General features: G+C 46.5%; 1 protein-coding gene across 1 annotated transcript in view; it reads left to right on the plus strand.

The window, feature by feature from the left end:
• ZFAT (zinc finger and AT-hook domain containing) overlaps nt 1–21354 on the plus strand; it is a 160504-nt gene that overhangs the window by 116958 nt on the left and 22192 nt on the right. The window contains exons 12-15 of the mRNA XM_081258846.1: nt 2911–3049; nt 11277–11395; nt 18004–18130; nt 20925–21055. Coding sequence (XP_081114972.1) covers nt 2911–3049; nt 11277–11395; nt 18004–18130; nt 20925–21055 — 516 coding nt within the window. The remainder of the gene's footprint in view (nt 1–2910; nt 3050–11276; nt 11396–18003; nt 18131–20924; nt 21056–21354) is intronic.

Here is a 21354-nt window from a genome sequence, read left to right on the forward strand (position 1 = left end):
TGAAGATTTTCATAGAAATCAGTAGGTCGGAAACTGATTTCTCATTTGGGCTCACCTCTACATTGTTTGGCCCGTCTGCTCACATTTTGGCCATTCTCCTTTTCATTAGCAGTGCTACCAAGGAGCAGGTGTGGGGAATTAAAGGAGTCGAAACTCTCATGAGGCAGCTTATCCGCTTTGCTAGAAGAAGAATGGAACTGGCTCTCAAGCCTGAAGTTAGGTTTGTAGGACCATTTCTCATTTTAATTGCCTCTTCCTGCCTCTGTGCTCACTGACTACCCAGCACCGGCAGGGGAGCGTTTTTGGTGGTTCTTTTTGATTTCTATGCAAATGCTAATATTTGCAAAATAATTTCATAGAACTTGCTTATATGGAGATGAAAGCACGTCAGAAGATTTCAGCTTTTATTTTAACTTTGCAGATAATCATATATTGGCATTTTAGGTCTCTTATTCTCTGCTCAGTAGACAGGTGAGAAGCCTGGCTAATTTTGGCCTTTGTTCCAGGTCCTTTTGTTTAATAAGCCCTCATAGGCCAAACCACGGGTTTCTTCTCCATGAAGGACGGAAAGTGGCATGTGCAGCGTAACACAAAGCATCCGGTGACCACGGTGTGGCCTTGATGGAGGGTGGGGTCCCTGGGGAAGGGTTCGGAGCAGGTTGGCTCACCAGAGAACGCCCCCCCCCACCCCCCGCGTCTTGCTGTCTGAGAACTGCTCTCCTGGGAGTCACAGCATTTCCTTTACAGGCCAGGTCAGCACTTTCTCTGTGCTGGAGTGACAGATGAGAGGGGCAGGGGGAGGGCTCTGGACACGTGTCTGAGGAAGCCTGGGCAGACTCGGTAGTTGGTTGGGTGGTAAGAGAGAAGGGAAAGTCTAGGGTGACGCCCAGGTTTCTGTCTTTGCGTGAATAGCTGATTCTGCAGAAAGATCGTGAGTCTGAAATTGTGTGTGTTTATTTTGAGGTTCTTCCAGAGCATCCCTGTAGAAATGCCTGGAAGACAGTTGAAAATTCTATCTGTGGTTTGGGAGCCATCACAACTGGATATATATGGATATATCAGCACGTAAAAGCGATCATTGGAACCACAGTGGAAGAACAAAACAGACCCCAGGGCAGAACCTTGGAGCAAGTCAGCATTTCACCTCAGGCCTGGGAAGCAGATCTAGTAAAATAACCCGAGAAAGTTCAGAGCGAGAAAGAGAACCTGGTGATACAGTACTGTCACCAGGTTACGCGTCACGGTGGGAGGTGTCGGCCAGTGGAAGGAGGTGGGGAGGGAGGGGGGCGAGGTCTGCAGAGGGAGCCCGGGCTGTACCCGCAGGAGCGGTTTGCCTGGGAGATCTGGGGGGCCTGAGAGAGGAAGGGGATGGTATGGAGGTGGCAGGCAGGACTGCGCTTCGAGAGCGTGGGGTGGGAGGTGGCCTACAAGCCAGGAGTAGAGTGATTTAAACCGGGCCCAGGTAGATGGCTTTTCTTTTCATTTTCTTCCTTTCCTCCATCTCTTTCTCTCAATGGGGAGACTTCAGCACATCTCTAGGCTTGAAGAACCATGGAAAGAGGGGCTGATTGGAGTGTCAGAGAGGACTTTTCCCGTAGTCGGTGCATCCCACTTCAGAGATGCATGGTTCTGCTTTAGCTCTTCCAGGTGACAGTGGAGGAATATTGATGACTTGGACAGTTGAGAAGGCGAGGTGGATTTGCGGTCTCACCAGACACAGTGGTGTATCAGCTCCCACAGACATAGTAAGGGTCGTGTAAATTGCTAAAACAGTAAATGTAAAATTGTAAAAACAGTAAATGCTTTCTGTGGCATCTTAGATACCAGTTTATGTTGGATCATTTAATTCTTACAGCAGCCTTACCAGGTAGTGGTATTACCCCTTTGAATTGTTAAGAGGCTCAAAGCTTAGAGGAGTCTCACTACTTGTCTGAAGTTCCACGGCCAGGCTGTGCTGGGGGTCAGTTGAACGTGCCGCATCTGAGTCCCCTGCTGTCCTGTGGGCCGCTCTGTGCTCTTCCGTTCCCACTGGGCCAGGAAGCTGCTTGTGTCACCAGACAGGTCCTGAACGCAAAACTGGGATTTCCATAGCCCTGTGCTGTATAGCTGTGTAGCATGTGGCTCGGAGGGACACTTGATTTTGTCCTGACCAGGAGTAAGGGCCTGGGAAGGACAGGGATCCGGTTGTACATCCATCTCCTGGCCAGTGGATGGGTCTCAGTGGGCCTCCCAAGAGACCTGAGCAGGCGCCTCTTCCCCTCACCACTCTCTGCATCCCCTGAAGTGGTTGCAAGTTGGCAGATAAGACTGCACGAACGACCCGTTGGTCCCCTGATCCTAAAAGAGCCTTGTCTTGCCCAGGTGGGGGTGTTGGAAATAGATTTTATCAGGCAGATTTCCCTAAGGGGGGACGGTGATGTATATACATGGTGCTTGCAGGTAAATGCTGTGGAGGAGTCAATTTAGTTAAAGAAGCAGGTCCATCAGGGAAGTAATGGTAAGGGGAGATGCTTGAATGGCATTCACTTAAAAAAAAAAGAAAAGTGATAGATTCCTGGGTTGCTTTCTGTTATTTTCTTCTTAAACAAGAACTATAAATCTGGGGTGGACAGCAAAGAAAAGAAATCAGAGCAGCCTCATGTAGCAGAGACCCCTCCTCCCTGGGGACCCCTGCCAGGTGACTTGGACGGTCCCTGCAGAGGCAGGACTCAGCTGCCCCAGGTTGGCGTCTTTTCCTGGAGCATTTCCCAGCGGGCGGCTTGCCCCGCCCAGGCCTTCCAGGAAGCGGACACTCCCAGGTGGGAGGGTCGTGGAGGAGGACTGGGTGGGTGGGGGAGCTGGGCCTCCTTCTCGCGGGGGCTCGATGGCACGGGGCTGGCCTGGCCCTAACCCTCCTCCTTGTCGCTGCAGCCTTTCCGCTGCGCCCACTGCCACTACTCATGCAACATCTCGGGCTCCCTGAAGCGGCACTACAACAGGAAACACCCCAGCGAGGAGTACACCAACGTGGGCACCGGGGAGCTGGCGGCCGACGCGCTCATCCAGCAAGGTAGGCGAGCGGGCCGCGCCTGCCCTGCCCGGCCGAGCCCCACCACGGGGCGGCGCTGCGAGCTCCTGCGGTGCCGCCCCGACCCCTGAACGGTCCTCAGCATCACTGCTGTCCTCCGCCTCCTCCTCGCTGTTTATATCGTGTTACTTACACCAGGATTGTATTACAGCGACCCTAACGGAACTCTTAAATGGACAAAGTGATAATTAACCCACAGATTTTACCACCCTTCCCATGATGTTCGTTTGTCAGTACAGTCGTCCCTCGGTATCTATGGGGGATCAGCTCCAGGACCCTCACGGATACCGCAGTCCGCGGAGGCTCGATCCCTTGTGTAAAATGGCAGAGAACAGTCAGCATTTGTATCTGCAGCCCCACGTTGGATGCGGAACCCGGGGATGCGAAGGGCTGACTGTATTGCCTTCTGTCCTTGGCCCGCGCACACATTTCGCACAAATGAAAGTTCATGGCTTACTTAACAATGATTAACACGCACATTTTGTTTTCCTTTGGTGCGCTGTCTTCCTACTTTACCCTCTGAGGGCTTTTCGCGATACAGCATCAAGTATTGTTTAACTATGCTCCTGTTGTTAACACGGTAGGGTTTCCAGATTTTTCTTTTATTGCAGTTGTAAATAATGCTGTACGGATCACAGTTATAGGTGGGATTCTTTAGATAATCCAAAAATATTTATTCAGTGCTCAGATTACTTATGCGTCTTGAAAAGGAAAAACTACTTAGAACATTTAAACTAAAGAGAATGGATGAAAACCTCTAATATCATTGAAAAGTTTGGCGGGCTTTTGCTTCTTTTTTTTAAATAAAGAATCACATTCCCACTTGAGAGGGTTTAGGTCACATGCTGTTCCCACACAGAGGAATGCTGTTGTATTTATGTCTGCGCTTCGGTAATTCAGCTGGAAAATGATTGCAGCGTGCCATGAGTCAGTTGCTACTCTTTCCTGAATCCTGTGACTCTTTGAAGCTGAAGACCATTTTAGAAACCTGCCCCCGTAAACAGAGCTGTGGGATTGTAAACTCGGCTGCAGCTGGGGCCGCTCCTAGTTTTCCCATGCAGCGTGAAGCTCCACTTGCTGTAATCGCCATGAAAGGCATCTTAATGTAATGAAATGAATTGACTGTATCCTTCAGCACCTTTGGTGACAGGGCTGATGTACGGAGATGGATGAGCAGCAGAAAAAACTCGGGATAATTTTAATCCATCCGTCTGGGGTAATGGGAGCGTGGGCCTGGCATTGGCTTGAATGGCGGTTTCACGGAGCTGGAGGGCAGGAAGGTGCGATGCCATTTGGGCAAGTCACCCTCCTCTCTACCTGAGGCCCTGCACCTCAGGTGGAGTTCACAGCAGCCATCCCTTGTGATCGCGGAGAGAGTGAAACGAGAACACTTGAGTGTCTGGCACTCAATATATTTTCATGCCTTTCTTTTGTTTTTACTTTTTTTCTGAAAATATGCCAGTCCTTCTAGAGCTGGTGCATCTTTTTTTTTTTTTTTTTTTTTGTGGTACGCGGGCCTCTCACTGTTGTGGGCTCTCCCGCTGCGGAGCACAGTCTCTGGACGCGCAGGCTCAGCAGCCATGGCTCACGGGCCCAGCCGCTCCGCGGCATGTGGGACCTTCCTGGACCGGGGCACGAACCCATGTCCCCTGCACCAGCAGGCGGACTCTCAACCACTGCACCACCAGGGAAGCCCTGGTGCATCATTTTTGCTGACTCCCCTGTCTAGGAATCACAGAGGAGAGGATGGATTGCCTTAGAGTCACAGTAAATAACTGGAGTAGCGGGCTAGCGATTTGTTTTAACATCCTTCACACTCTTGGGTTGGATGGGCAGGAAATAGACGTTTACTGTGGCAGTTGGGACAGGCGTGGGGATCTGATTGATGACACTGTCATAGCTCCGTGCTTCCAAACTTTCATCATTGCCTTGCAGAAAATGTACTGAGGTCAAGTTGCTTCACACCCTAAGTTTTCACTTAAGTTTCCAAGACTCTCTCTAATCAATTGGCATTCCCTGACAGGGTCTGGGTTTTATTTCTAATCTTTGCAGGGCTATTTTTGGCCTTTGTGTGTGTGTGTGTGTGTGTGTGTGTGTGTGTGTGTTTATTTATTTTTCCTATGCCCCCCTTTAAGAGACATATTGTGGAAGGAAACAACTAAATGTCTCTTGGCTCATAGGAGACATTGTGCCATTGTGTGTTGGCGGGAGAACTGTCTCTGTAAGCAGAGAGCTGGTTAACTGGGGTTGCAGCTCAGAGATCTCAAGAGCACACAGCTCTCGCTGTGGAGAGTGAAGGAGACAGGCAGAAAGTGGAACTGGATAAAACGACTGTCTTTGGAAATGATGAGATGTTTGGTACCACTGGAATTTTCCATTTCCTTTTGATTAATTTCATATAATTCTCCCTATCCCCACTTGGTTGTTTTTTTTTTTTTTTTTTTTTTTTTTTGTGGTACACGGGCCTCTCACTGTTGTGGCCTCTCCCGCTGCGGAGCACAGGCTCCGGACGCACAGGCTCAGCAGCCATGGCTCACGGGCCCAGCCGCTCCGCGGCATGTGGGACCTTCCCGGACCGGGGCACGAACACGTGTCCCCTGCATCGGCAGGCGGACTCTCAACCACTGCGCCACCAGGGAAGCCCCTCCCATTTGGTTTTATTTTCATCTTCAGATCATTCCTCAAAAGATGTCTTTGTGGGACTTTATAATTTCTTGTTTTGAGATAGAGGAATATATGTTAAAATGATGATATAATAAAAAAACCCACAAATAAAATGCAGTTTTATCAAAATGATGCTAGTCTCCTGAAACCAATGCAGGGACTCCTTGTCCATCAGCTGTGTTTAAATGGTGTCGCACTGTGACACAGGCAGAGCCATCAGTTGCTGGGAAAGATTCTCCTTCCCCCATGCTCAGGGGTTTGGGGAGGGTGTCCGTGCACAGCACTGCAGGAGAGGCGGGAAGAAGACCAAATAGGCTGAGGTTTCTGAGGAAAGGCACGTGGTGTTTTCCACGGAGTTTGGGTCATTTCCAGTGAGCTCTGGAATGGGGGCTGCTAGGGCATCCACTCGTCGTGTTCTGTGAGTGTTTACCAGCTGGCTGTCCCGGGGCAGGGAGAAGGGAACCTGATTCGTAGCATTTGCCAATTTCTGTGCCGTGCATATTTCCGCCAGGGCCAATTTTAAGCTTCCAGTGTGAGGTCGCTGAGCTGGGAAGAGATGGTTCCAGCGGCCCCAGCACACCTCTGGTCCTGGGGGCACAGGTGCTGCTTCCAGCCGCATGCCAGCTGGGCCCCGTCAGGAGGCACCAGTTCCCTTGGGCGCCAGTGCTTTTTGTCAATTAGACTTGTACTGAATGCTACTTAAGTGTTTTATTCCCTGCTTGTGTTTTATGTACTTCTGATATTTTGAAAGCAGATCAGACAATCTCTTGTTTATTCTTCTCAGCCCATCACTTGTTCATTAATATGGATTCGAGGCGTTTTCCCCCAAAATACACATTTTTCACGTTGTATCGCTTCAGTGGGCCTGCCCCTTTCCTCCTTTTAAAATGCCCCTGATGAAGCTAGCTCAGGAGCTGGTTCACTAAATTACAGGTTGTGAAAGGCATCCGATGCTCTGATGCTGAGTGTCACAAACTCTCAGCTCATTCCTGGAGCTCACGGTGGGCTAACGATGGGGCTTAGCGGGCTGGTCCTTTTCCGGTGACCTCAAGGCCCTCCTTCAAGTCGCCCCAGGCGGTTGGCACGAGCGGAGGGTTGGGAGCACAGACCCTGGAGGCGGGTCTGTGATCACTGTGGCCCCTGGACCAGTTACTTACCTTCTCTGAGCACCAGGCTGCAAAGATGAGAGAGATCTTATTCTTGAAGATTCCAGACCCTGCCTGACATGTAACAAGTGCCTGATACATGGTTCAGATTCCCTAGCATGTTTATTCCCAAAGTCCTTCTTCACGGTGCATCTTGAGCTCCTCATGTGTCCCACACTGTGCAAGGCACTGGGCTGTGGTGGCAGTTTTGCCCTTCCTGTCTGGGTTGGAGACAGAGGCTGGGCAGCTCCTCCGTGTTCTGATCCTCTAACAGAAGGTACACCTTCCTCTTAACAGGCCCCATGTTGCTCACAGGAGGAAAGTCAGCTGCTTCTCCTGGGTGGTGTGCCTTAACTCAGGCTCCCCGTTTTAGGGGATCACTGAGCAAGGGTAGGTAATTAAGATAAGAAAAGATGTGAGGAAGAGGACCAGGAGAAGGCTTAGTCTTGTGGCCTCTGCTAAAATCTTTGCGTTATTTTGAACAATTGTATTAGAAAAGTGTAAATATGTGTACATCCGTACCTTAGATGTACATTCACACCAGATTCAGGGAAAATAGTATAGAAGAAAATCCAGAAACTATCAGTTAACCCAAGTCCTTTATTTGACTTTTGGACCTTTTTATTTTAAAATTGTTTTTATTAGGGCCTAGATCCCATACATTATTGGCAGGTGCTTCCAGTGCTGTGATGCTATGCCGTGTTGTTGGTTGTTATTTTATATACTATCTTCTCTCTCACGAAGCCCTGTGGGGTTGGCGTCATCATTTCCATTTTAAAATGAGGAAGCGTAGGGAGGGAAAAGGACTGGCCCCCGGCCACAAAGTGAGCCGGTGGTCAAGCCAGACCGGGGTCCTGATTCAGAGTCTGGCTTCTCACCACGGGTAGGCTGGATCTCAGATCCCAGGATTTTGAGGAGTGTGTGAGCGGACCAGGAGGGATGGGGTAGACCTTGCTTAAGCTCCGTTTACCAATTCCTCACTGGGGTTTGGAACGTCAGCCTGGCTTATAGTCAAATGCACTTTGTTTTTCCTCTGCAGTATTTCCCAAGTCCGATTTCGTATTTCACTTGTTAATAAAATCAAATTACTCTGTATCCACTTTCCTTTGTTAATTAAGCTGCTTTTGGTCCAGTTACCCTTGAGTGCCTGTATTAGTTTCTTATTGCTGCTGTAATAAATGACCACAAACTTGGTGGTGGTTTAAAGCAACACGGGTTTATTATCTTACCATATTCTGAAGGTCAGGAGTCCCAAGATGGGTCTCACAGGCTGAAGTCAAGTTTGCTAACAAGTCTGTATTCCTTCTGGGGTCTCTAGGGGAGGATCTGTTTTCTTGCCTTTTCCAGCTTCTAGACGCTGCCCACATTCCTTGGCTCATGTCCCTTCCTCCAAAGCCAGCAGTCTTTCTCAGGTTACGTCACTGGGGTCTGCTCTCCCACTCCCTTCTTAGAAGAACCCTTGTGATTACATTAGGCCCATCCAGATAGTCCGGAATAATCCCCCATCTCAAGATCCTTACGTGAATCCTACCTCTGAGATCTCTTTTGCCATGGGAGGTCGCATAGTCACATGTTGCAGGGATTAGGATGTGAATATCTTTGGGGGGCTGACTTCGCTGCCTTTTATAAGGATATAAGCTTTAGCATTTTTACCTTGGTAGAAGAGAAAACCAAGACCCAGAGAATTTAAGGAAGTGGTCCTGAGTCACGTGAGCAAGTGCCAAATTCAGGTCTTCTGACTGTCCAACCCAGTGTCCCATGCCATTCTGGGAGTTATATTATTGAGAATGAAATTGAATTTTCCATAATGTCAGCCACTGCAAAGGAGTGCAAATAGTTTAATGCTCAAAATTCCTCCAGAATATACTGCATTCCAAAAAGAACAAAGGGCTCCATGATGGAATTTTAAAATTGCTCCTGAAATTCTATCCTTTGGCCTGGTTTGTCTTTCCTCAGGAGGAATTTGCGACTTGGGCGGTGGGGGGATGTTTAGGGTTTTGTGGTGCACACTTACTATCAATGCTGCAAGAAAATTCACCAGGCCTCCCTGTGACCTTTACTGAGTGTGGCCTAAGCATTTAATGAATTGAAATGGAAATTAATGTTTCTCAGCTTTAATGTCAATTAACTGGCATGGTTACACCTTCGGTCTAGATTACATATTTCCATTTGTTGTTCTTTAATTAAAGCCACCATGGCCAAGGTGGACGTTTTAATTAATGTGGAGGCATTCTCATATTAATTTTAATTGAAACATAATATAAGGATGTTTTTCTCCCTAAATTAGTTTCTGTTAAAGAATAGCCCAGAAGGAACCTTCAATTTCATTTTAAAGCCTAAATTTAACCTTAGGTAGTTTGCTTGTGTTCATTGCCTCGTATTAAGTCTTTATAGAAGCAATGTGAGCTTAACCAAAAGAAAAGGTAGTGGTTCTCGTACCTTGGAGGGTTTTAAAAGATGATTGTAGGAAAATATTTCATTTTAGATGATTAATAAGCAATAACACAGAAGGTTAAAAAGTAAGTTTAATTATCCTCTGGGCAAGAAAGAACAAGCCCATTTGATCTTGCCTAAAAAAAAGAGTGCAGTGTACTTGAGTTTCGGAAAACAAGCATCTGTTTGAGCTGCCTTTTCTGTAGAATGTTCTGGAAGTTCAGAATTGGTGTCTGTTGCCAGTCTTTGCGCTGACTCTGGTCCCTGTCTCTGTTGGACCTGCTGTGCTCTCCTGCGCCCTCCCGGCGTGGGAGGCCGAAAGTTTAAGGGGCTGTGCTGTCGGCCATCTGGGTTGGCTTCCGTTCCTTCTCATGACCTTCTGGGGAATTGCCCACCACCTCAGGTGATAGACAGGAAGCCCCGGTTACAGAACGGTGCTCTCTGAGAATCGCTGACATGGGATTGATTCAGGAGGGCTAGCATATCCCAGCTGCATCTAGGAGATGCTTAGATTAGGTGATGCGTACGATGAGAGTTGTCTAGTTCTTATATAATTTGTTAAGACACCTTGTCCTGAGGACAGAATTCCTCTCCCTCCCTCCTTAGCGCCCCAGTGAGCAAGAACTAAATACTGACTCTGGGAGGGCACAGGGAAGCACAGCAGGTCCAGCAGAGACAGGGGGCCGGGTCAGCAGACAGACTGACAACAACAGCAGGTGTCCTGAGAAGAGAAGGAGCTTGGGGAATGCAAAAGACAGAGAAAGGTGAGGATGGTGGGGGGGAGGGGACAAGCCTGGAGAGGCAGGCAGGGACCAGGCCACTGGGGTCACAGGCCACAGCAAGGAGCTGGGGTTTTATTCTGGGTGTGATGGGAAGACAGTAGAGGGTCTTACACCTATGTGAGATGTGATTCTGTTTGAGTTTTTAAGAGTTTTTATTTGCGTGCTGGGTGTAGAGCAGACAAACAGTGGCTGCGAGGAGACCAGTTAGGTGCCTGGTGGTCCCATCTCACTGCCCCGGCCAGCTCAGGGTGCACACCTGAGGGTGCCGGCACTTAGCCTGACTCTGGCCTGCTAAATGTCTGGTAGATTTGGAGGCCTGATGCTGGGACTACAGTTAGCCTCCTGAGGGGCTAGAGTTTGCTTCTGGAAGCACAACCTGTTAAATCACTTTGCTGTACACCTGAAACTAACACGACATTGTAAATCAACTCTACTTCATATAAACAGACAAATAAATAAGTGATTTTTGTCCAGCTCCTAATTTAGTTGCTGCTTCTGATATAATTTTAGAAAGATAGTCTTTGTGTGACTTTGTGTGTCGGTTTTTTTGGTTTTTCTTTTTTTATCCTAGAGTTTTATATTCTCTTAATGAAAGCATCCAGATACTTCCTGGAACATGTGTAAGATTTAATGAATTAAATAAATAGTGACATTTCAGGATGTGACCAGCTTTTTGATTTGTCCTTTAGAAGGATATTCATATGGGAATTTATATCACTGGCTCCGCTTCTGATGTGAAGGAGACTGAGAATCTGGCCCTTGGTCTTAGTGTTTTAGGACGAAGGAGATTGAGAAAAGCACCCATTGTCCTTCAGTTATTTTTTTGCTTTCCAAATTATTTGTTATTTTCGAATAAAAACATAAAAAAATCATTTAAGCTGTTCAGCCACTTGGCCAAGGGAATTATGTTACTCATCTTACTTCTCTCTGGCACCTAAAATATTACGTGTGCATTAGGTTCACTGCAAATTCTCATTTAATAAACGAAAAGAAATGCATTAAGTTTTAAACCTTTGCCCTGAAAAACACGTATACTCTTGCTATTCTGTTTAATATTAAGGTAAGCTTGGACTGAAAGTACGTACTGGAGACAAAAAAATACATTCCTTAGATCTGAAGCATTTGAATGGAAGGCAGAATTCATGTGTTGTGAATGCTTCTTTTTACCTGTGTCTGTGCTTTCAGGTTGTTTGAAGTGTCCTGTGTGCAGCTTCGTTTATGGCACCAAATGGGAGTTCAACAGGCACTTGAAGAACAAGCATGGCCTGAAGCTGGTGGAGAACGAAGGAGATCCCAAGTGGGAGGTACTTTTTAAAGCATGGTATAGATTGTGACTTTCCTAAACGCAGATGACAAACCAGGCAAGCCCAGTGCTGTTCCTCAGAGCAGTGGGTTTTCTGGTTGGGAAACTTGGAAATCTTTTCAAACCCTGTCTCATATCTGAGGGGTACCACGGGGTGAGAGCCAGGCCATACATGTGACTTCTTACTCTGGGTTGCGTTTAGGCTGGTTTGTGAACGTCTGTGTTGGACTCGTCGATATTTTCACTTCTGTTATCACGAATTCAGAGTTTCAGAAGTTGCATCTGAAAGCAGAATGCACACAGGGCATATATTGGCAGTCCTCACCCAGAGGGCAGGGCAGGGCCCATTTGCTGCTTCTAGGCCCCCCTCTCCTTCCACCGGAGGCATGTGCTTCTACCCATCACCTTTGTTTTCCCCTCAGGTGTTGGAACCAGTTTCCTGACTGAATTATATAAAAGCCAGTAGCTGTATTTTAAAAGCCAGTAGTTGTTTCTCTTTTCAAGTACCAGGGGTCACACCAAATTGCAGTTTACCTTAGGCAGAGTTTCTCAAACTGAGTCCTGCTAAAGTTATGATCCGGATAATTCTTTGTGGTAGAGGGCTGTGCTGTACATTTTAGAATGTTTTGTAGTATCACTGACCTCTACCCACTAGGATCCATTCACATACCCAGCTGTGAAAACCAGACTATCACAGACATTGCCAGTGTGCCCCAGGAGTCAAAATCACCCCCAGTTGAGAGCCACTTCCTGAGAACTTTCTAGGGCATTAGAGTATCCATTGGGCTTACTCCAGTTAAGAATAAGGGCTTTGAAACAAATCCAACACCCCATGAAAAACAATAATACATCTTGACAATGTGAGGAGTATTCCAGAATTCAGGGGAAGGGTTGTCCAGTAGGAGGGACTGTGTTAATGTGTCCATGTAGCCCATCATAATGAGAGAACTAGGGAGAAAAATGAAGTGATCATCTTCATAGATGCAGAAAAGGCATCTATGAAAATTTGACAAAATTCAGCATCCATTGATTAAAAACAGTCAATAAAGTAGAATTTGATGAATACATCTTTAAGATGAAAAGCAAAAATGTATGTGTTTCAGCCCAAAAGCTGGCATCCTAGACTAGGGGGTTTCTTGTTAGAGTTGGGAACAGGATGGGGGTGCCCCAGGGTCTCTGGTTTTTAGCATCACGTGGGAGGCCTCAGCTGGTGTGTTGGACAAAGGCAGAGTAAATAGAGAATAAGAATCGGAAGAGAAGAAATAAAGTATCTCTGTAGACACAGGATTATGTTTTTGAAAATCTGAAAGAATAAGTGAAAATCTACTACACACAATAAGCAGCAGATTAAAACATCAATATACAATAATCAATGAGTTATCTATAGAGAGAACCTAGAGCAAAGGAACAGAGATTTAAAAAAAAAGAGATATTTTACAAATACGAGAAGAAAACATAAGTGAATTCATTTATAAATTGGGAGTGTGGAGAACTTTCCTAACTGTAACTCAAAATCCAGATTCAATTAGGGAAAAGACTGAAAAAAAATTGACCATGTAAAAAAATTTTTAAACTACTATGTAAAAGAACTCAAAAAGTAGAGGGGTTGGGCTTCTCTGGTGGCGCAGTGGTTGAGAGTCCGCTTGCCGATGCAGGGGACACGGGTTCGTGCCCCGGTCTGGGAGGATCCCACATGCCGCGGAGCGGCTGGGCCCGTGAGCCATGGCCGCTGAGCCTGCGCGTCCGGAGCCTGTGCTCCGCAATGGGAGAGGCCACAACAGTAAGAGGCCCACGTACCACAAAAAAACAAACAAACAAACAAACAAACAAAAAAAAAAAGTAGAGGGGCAAATGACAAAAAAATATTTTCAGTCATATCATAGAAAAAAGGGTGAATATCTTTACATTATAAAAGGCTTCTAGAAATACTGATGAAAAGGATTGACAACCCAGTGGACGAGAGATAAGAAAGGTTCATAGAAAAAGAAATGCAAATGACCTTGAATATCTGAAAGCACGATCAACCTCCCACATAATAAATGTGAGTAAAACTTGACAGAGATAGATAGAATTTCTTACCTAGTAGACTGGCAAGAATCCAGAAGTTTTGACATCATCTCTGCTGGAGAGGCTGAAGGGAAATATGCACTCTCATGCATTGCTGGTGGGAATGCAAAACGATGTGACCTTTATGAAGGGGAATTTAGCAGTATCTACTAAAATTACATATGTGTTTCTTTTTCCATTAACTAGACGATCCCACCGTTAGAAAATTATCCCAAAGTTATACTGACAAAAATGAGGAAAGGTGTCTGCACAAGGCTATTTATTGCAGCACTGTTATATATAATACGTAGATAGATTTTGTGTGTGTGTGTGTACATCAATAGATTGATGTAGAAATAATTCCAGATATATGTGTGTACGTGGTTAGTATACATACATGTATTTCTTAGCTTTTTGTGCTTAGAGGGCCTAGAAGCAGTGACACCCCGCTGGTAATGAGCACACCTAGAATCCAGATCTTGGTTTCTCAGGATTCTCCAACAAAAGGAACCAGGGTTCCTTTGAAAAGTGGTTGATTCCAGGGCTGAGGCAGAAATTATCTAAGTTGATCCTGGAGCATTTTGCAGTACTAGAAAGTAACAACGTGCTCCACAAAAATAAGATGGAGGCATGCCAAAAGGACACAGGAGACAACCCAAAGAGTTCCTAATGGCCCAGAGCTAGAACAATTTGAGTAACAAAGTAAATCATGATGGTATTGGACTAAAACTGAAAGAATAGAATAAATATCTATGCATTCATACTGACATAAATAAATGATTGAATAAATGGTGGAGAAGGAACAGTTCTTCCCCGCAGAAGAATTCTGATTAATAAATGTAGAAAGAATGAGGGAAATAGAAAATCACCATGAGAACACCACAGTAATAATTGCAGCAGGCAAGATCCATTGATGAATGCTAGAATTAGTAGACAGAAGTTTAAGGAGAAATACAGTACTTATGTAGCCTCAAAATATCTCCCCCTAAATAATTATTAATTATAGAGGGAAAAGTAGTAACTTCACAGTGGAGACGCCTGGCAGACACCACCTTAACCACATGATCAAGGTCAGCATCCTCAGTAGTAAGACGTAGTGACTTCACGTGCCCCCTGATATGATGTGATCAGAAGGGCAGTCACCTTGTGGTGCTCTTCAAAAAATCCTGAGCCTCCACCTAATCATGGGAGACCATCTGATATATCCAAACGATATGATGATGTGGATGGTCATATGCCTGACCAGTTCTCTTCAGGAGTGTCTGAAGAACTGTCAGAGGTTGGAGGAGACTTTGGAGTTGTGGCCGCTCAATGCACTGTGGGGTCCTGGATTGGATCCTGCAACAGAAAAAGGAAAAGCCAGTGGAAAAGCCAGTGGAATCTGATATTGTACCAATGTTGATATCTTGGTTCGATCATTGTACCATGGTTACAGCAGATGTCAGCATTAGGGGAAGTGGGATGAAGGGTATGTGGGAAGTCTCTGTATTTTTTTTGGAACTCTTTTGTAAATCTAAAATTATTTCAAAATAAAAGTTATAAAAAGGGAGGAAAGCATAGGTAGAAAAGGCAGGGAGATAACAAGATGGAGAGGGTAGGAGAGAAGCTAAACTTGTCTTAGCAGACCCACTGTGCAGACTTGACTCTGAACCTCTGATATAAATATAAGAAATACATTTCTTACGTAATAAAAAAAAAAAGTACACTTTAAAAAGCAAACCCTAACCCTAAAAATTGAGAATAGAATGAAATAAAGTATCTGAACTATATATCAAAACGATGGCAGAACTACATAGAGAAGGACTATTTCAAGAGACTTTAAGATAGAAATTTGATTGTTCCTCCCTAGTGGGATATAACCTAAGGGCAAAAAGAACTGCAAAAAAACCATACTGTTTTCAGTTATTCCACTGTCAGTGGTAGGGTTGATATTGTTACTCCAAGGCTGTTGTTAGTGTCTACAGACTGGAGTGAAGCACATCAAGTGTGTTTAAATCCATGAGTTTATAATGACGCTGGGAGAAAAATCCTTAGTCACCTTTGTAGGATATTAGGGAATCAACTCTATTTTGATAAATAAAACTCTGTTTTGGTAAATAAAGGCTCAGAATCAAACAGTTTTTCTACCTCATCTAAGTAAACTATATCTCAGGGTAACTGAATGTTTGTGGAGAGACGTTTCTTTTTATAGAAGTATTCTAGCTAACAAATGAAGATTTACAGTATTGCCATTTTGCAACCCTCCACTGATGTCATGTCTAAGCAATGACCATCAGTCTCCTGCCAACGTGGCAAAAACAGAGACACTCAGACATAGAGTGTCTCCTGATGGAAATACACTATGTTACCCATGGAGCCTTCCTGCCAAAAAGGGAACTGATACCTAATTAAGCTTCTGCGTCTGACTTCCAGTTTGCAGGAAATACAGTGGACAAGGGAACATATTCAATGTTTCCATGTTGGTGCAGTCAGCAAAAGCCAGACTGTTGGAAACTCTGAAGGCAAACGACCACTTTTCCCAACAAAACTATAAGCAGGGGAGAAAGAGTGGAGGGAGAGCCTATAAATGCAAGTCTTATGAGACTTTTATCAGTCAGTTCTAATATATGGATTTCAATAACTTACTTAAATATGATTTGTAGAACAAGTTGTGAAAAAATGAGGTAATTGGGGAAATTAGAACACCATTTAGATATGTGAAGATATTAAGGAACTACTGTTAAGTGTTTTGAGTGTGACGGTGGTGTTGTAGTTATGGTTGGAAGGAGTTTTACCTTTTACAGATACGTTCTAAACTATTGATAGATAAATTGACATGACATCCACATTTGCTTCAAAATCAAAGGACAGTTGTATGGAGTGCATGGGGAGATAGGCAAAACAGGACTGGCCATGAGCTGATGATTGTTGAGGTTGGGTGATGTGTACGTGGAGGTTCACCTCTCTGTCTTGTGTATGTTTGACATTTTCTATAAGAAAATTTAAGGAGTATGTTAAAGCACTGTCTATAAAACGCTGGGGTTACTGTCTAGTCCCCAGTAGGCCTACAGTAAATGGCAGCTGCCATGGTTATTGGAGGTGGTGGTGTCACCAGCATCAACGTCACATCCTCATCTGTGGGAAACAGTCAGTCCTCTGGTGTTTCAAGTTCACACTTGCAAGGATTTGCTCTCTGTTACACATAGACATTGGAATGCCGGTTCCTGCTGTGGAGCACCATCTCTCCTGGCCAGTTGATGCTTTCATTAGCGCAGTCATGGCGCTCTCCTCTGGAGGTCTCGCCTCCTTACAGATCCTGACGCCTTCAGCAGAACTGTGACTCCATAAACATAGTTGACACCAAGCCACGCACTAGACTCCAGACGTGCGACAGGAGAGCAGCTAAGAAGCTGGGCGGAGGGGGGGGGGTCCCTGTGTGACGACAAGCCGCCTGTTAACAGCAGCTGGGCTGTCGCCAGCCTCCCGGGAATGCCCTGAAAAGCACTGTCCTTCCCACAGATGGTTATTACAAAGAGTACCCCAAAGAGGGGAAGCCAGTCCACGCCCATCCCGTTCATCACAGGCTAAGCCATTCCTTGGATCCAATCAGTGTTGGCCACTATGTTGCTTAATGGTACTTAAAAGGAAATGTGCTTCTGTTTGTTCATTTATGCATTCATCAGACATGTATTGGGTGTCTACTAAATGTCAGGCTGGAAATGCCTAAATGAACTTGACCACTTGGCTGTAAAAGAATAATCACATTCTATTCTGAACCTGTGTGAGTAACTGATAAGTGCTTATAGAGCGTGATCACTTTGGCTCCTATAAATTGTATGTAAAATCTCCTTTTTGTTCTTTATTGGTGGCATTCATGTTTCCTGCCTTGCAGTTCCAGAAGGAGGTGATTATCAATATCTAGTTCTTGTGAAAATTCCATCCCACCTCTTCTCTCCTTAGGTATAAGATACCTGTGAATGTCTCTTTAGCTTCTCCTACTCTCATGGGTCCTGATTTTGCACAGATATATTTTCTCCGGTCAGTTGTATTTCTCATATCCTTCCTATAAAAATCAGAGCAGCATGAGTAGCTAAGATTTACTGAGATCTTGCTCTGTGCCGGGACCCGTGCTCGAAGCTTGCCGAGTGTTATGTGATTACCGTCACCACTGCTGTGCCTTCCTCTCGGCCTCACGGCAGGAGGCCCGGGCACAGGGGAGATAAGGGCAGTGTTGGTGGCCATGGAAAGAGCAGAGGGACAGCAGAAGAGCACACACGAGAACCTCTGAGCGTGTGTCATCCCTAGTTATGAACAGCATGCTCCGTTCCCTACGGCAAGAATGTGTTGCAGGCAGCTTTCCACTGACGCTGGTTTTAAAAAGTCTCCGCATTTGTAAAGAGAAGTTTTGTCTTTGGGAAGTAGGTTTGTACTGGAGCACTGATTTCTCAGGGGCACCTGCTTAATGAGCTGCTGCAAAAGCGTTGCTTATGTGCATTTGTTTTGTCTTAATCCATTATCCTGGGACTTCTGGGTAATCGGTGATCTTCTAGAAGGTCACATGGATGATACTGTGGTTTTTTTTAGCCAGCAACAGAAACTCCGGAGGAGCCGTCCACCCAGTACCTGCATATCACCGAAGCCGAAGAGGATGTCCAGGGCACACAGGCAGCGGTGGCTGCCCTCCAGGACCTGAGATACACCTCAGAGAGTGGTGAGAGCATGCCCCCCGCCTCCCTCTGACACCTTAGAACTGGTCTTTGATAGACACGCTGAATGAATGACTTTACGGATGAATTATGTCCGCCAGTTGATCTCCTTCCACTGCATTCTGACCACTGGAGCGGTCCCATTATCAGGCTTGGAGGTAGAGCTCTCCTGCAGTGTTCTAGAACAGGACCCCGGCCAAGGTGGTGCCACCTAACAGGGTTGCCGGATGTCCACACATATGATCACCGCTCAGAACAGGGAGAAGCAGGTCCTACTGTCCTCACTTCACAGATGCGGAAGATTGCCTCCTTGTAAATGGTGGGCTGAGGACCATCCACTGGTTGGGTGTCGGAGCTGGTCTTGGAATCGAGGTCTCCTGGCTTCTTGTTGGGACTGCCCACTTCCCAGTTCTTCTGAAAAGCCCCAAGTCAGGATTTTTATGTCAAATGTCATCAGTTGCAAATGTTCGATCAATTTGAAAAAACAGACCACTGTGCCAGCCTAGTGGCAGCTGGGGCATTGTGCTTAGAAAACAATTTCTTGATGCTCTTTTCAAAACAGGAAAGGAGTATGAGTTAATATAATATACCACAGCCCTCTACGTATTGGGGGGACAGAGGTCAAGCAAGTGGGATTAGAGGAGGCATTAAGTGAAGTCAGCTGGTGATAGGAGACAGGAAATTGCCATTTCATCCAGCTCTTACATCCCTAAACCCCAGGTTGTAAGAAGGGTGCGCAGAAAACCCCTTTGGGCCGGTCGCTTTGGGGAAGATTCGTTGCCGGTGCTGTGCTTACCGGGGGATTCGGGAGACAGCTCTGCAGCCTGTGGGAGAAGCAGGCTCTGCAGATGGGGCGTCAAGGTGCCGGCTCTTGGTGCGGTTCCCAGAGCTGACGCCATGTCTCAGTGTGTTTCCTTCCTCATGTCCAGTGACTTCAGCGATTGCTCAAGCCCTGCCAGGACAGCCTGTCCGTCTTCATCCCCCACCAGCGCTCACTCCCTCCCTCCTTCAGGCCCTCGGCATCTCCTCCTGGCTCTTAGGAAGCACTGCAGATTCTGCAGCTCGGCATACGGGCCACCTGCTCTGGGCCCTGGCCTCCCTGCTCGCATCTCTGGCCACCTTGGAGCTGTGCCCTCCTGGGCCAGACTCTGCTGTTCTCGGCGTGAGCTGTGTTTCTCACCCACTCCTGTGCCCTCTGGGGCCTGGTCTGTTCCCCTCCCCACACAGCACTTTTTCTGGCGAACACGTCTTCGTCTTCAGTATTCAGATGGTGTATCATCTCCCGGGAGCCCACCTGGCTTTCCCACAGAGCTTCCTAGTCGCCCCCCTGATATGGAACTGACCAGGGGCTGTATGATTTGCTTACGGTCCATCTCAGTCACCTGTGAGCCCTGGAGGGGGTTGCGGGGAGGCAGCGTTAGATCTTTGTCTGGATCCCAGCTGTCCCCAGCCTTTCTGGCACCAGGGACCATTTTTGTGGAAGACAGTTTTTCCAAGGACGGGGGGAGGGGATGCTTTCGGGATGATTCAAGCGCATTACATTTATCATGCACTTTATTTCGATTACTGTTACATCCATCAGCTCCACCTCAGATCATCAGGCATTAGATCCCGGGGGTTGGGGACCCCTGTTGTATCCCACTGGGAACCATGTTCCTGGCTGACAGTTCAGGCTTGATAAGTGGTCATTGAGGGAGTAAATGGATGAGGAATTAAACTCTTATTTCAGTACATTTTTTAAGGTCAGTGTTTTGTTTAGTGTTTAGATGTTTAGAGTGGTTGGCTGCAAGGCAGAGTTGAAACCCGCCCCCCTGCCGAAGGAGAGTGTGTGTGTAGGAGAGAACAGGTGTGTGTAGGAAATGCTAGGCTGGTGCATGGTGAACAGGTGCTAATGTCATTGCCTCAGTTGTATGCCATGTCCTACCCTCTGTGTAGAACACGTTGAATTCCCTTCCCTCATCACTTACTGATTCGCATTGGAACGTGGCTCGCAGAAAGTCGTCCAGGAGTATGTAGACATTGGTGGAGACTTCATAATATTACGCTAGCCTGGAGATCAGGTAGTAATTTCCCTCTTAGTGAAGTAATGGTCAGGGTCAGAGTGCTGTGTTCCAGAGAGTCACAGATGGCCAAGCAGATGGTGAGAGCTGAGTGAAAGGGTACACTCAGTAGCTGCCCTGATGATACGGATTACAGTCTTTTGAGATGATTAAAAGAGAATCCTCAGCTTATGTTAATTTAGAATTCTACAGCCCACTGGTTTGATAACTGAGCACCCTTGGGTGCCCTGCCCGTCTCCTGCGTCATTTATCTGGCACACGCTCACTGCCCACCTCCCATGCCTGTGCTCAGGGAGAACCAGCTCTGTGGTTTGACGTCATAGTTGGTGCTTCTCAGGAGTTTCTGTTTTGAGAGGCAGTCCCGTATCAACAAGTCTGGATTCAGAACGTCTGGGCTTGAGCCCTGGCTTTGTGACGTAACTGACCCAAGGGCCTAAGACAATCCTCTTCCATTTTTTTTGCAGTGAGGTGACTAATCTATAAAGTGGGGATAATAGTGGCACAATGTCATCTCCTCACAGGTTGTTTGGAGTTCTGAGATGTTCTTATGGAGAGTGCATTGTCGGCTGTGAAGTACCATGCACATTATTTCTGTGGTCAAAATGAGCACTTATGAGAACGCGTGCATCCCTGGAGAAGGCGCTGCGCAAGAATGGCCTCTGCTAAGGGCTGCTTTTGCATTCAGTAACCTTCACTGCCCACGGCCTTACCGGTCCCCTGTTTGCTTCTTCCTGGCTAGGTGACCGACTTGACCCCACGGCTGTAAACATCCTCCAGCAGATCATCGAGCTGGGCACCGAGACCCACGACGCCACTGCCGTTGCCTCGGTGGTCGCCATGGCACCTGGGACGGTGACTGTCGTGAAGCAGGTAGGACCTTGCCCTCCCCGTTAAATACTGTTTCCTTGCACTGACACACACCCTCTCTCCCCACCGCCCCCTTAGGTTTTCAGGGCTTTAACCTGTCTAAGGTGGAATTTGGAATGAAATCGGTCTAGTCTCATGCGGTTTCTTCTTACTATCATGGGATTGTATCTGCGGTAGCGCCATATGTGAGGCTGTGTTGTAGGGGAAAGGTGTAGTATATTTCAAAAAGTTCTGGAAACTTGATTCATTTCCTTTCAATGAAAGGCATCCCAGAGTAAAACGAGCGTGATATGGATGCATTT

Source organism: Mesoplodon bidens, assembly GCF_964165515.1.
Source record: "Mesoplodon bidens genome assembly, chromosome: 16".
Lineage (NCBI taxonomy): Eukaryota > Metazoa > Chordata > Mammalia > Artiodactyla > Ziphiidae > Mesoplodon > Mesoplodon bidens.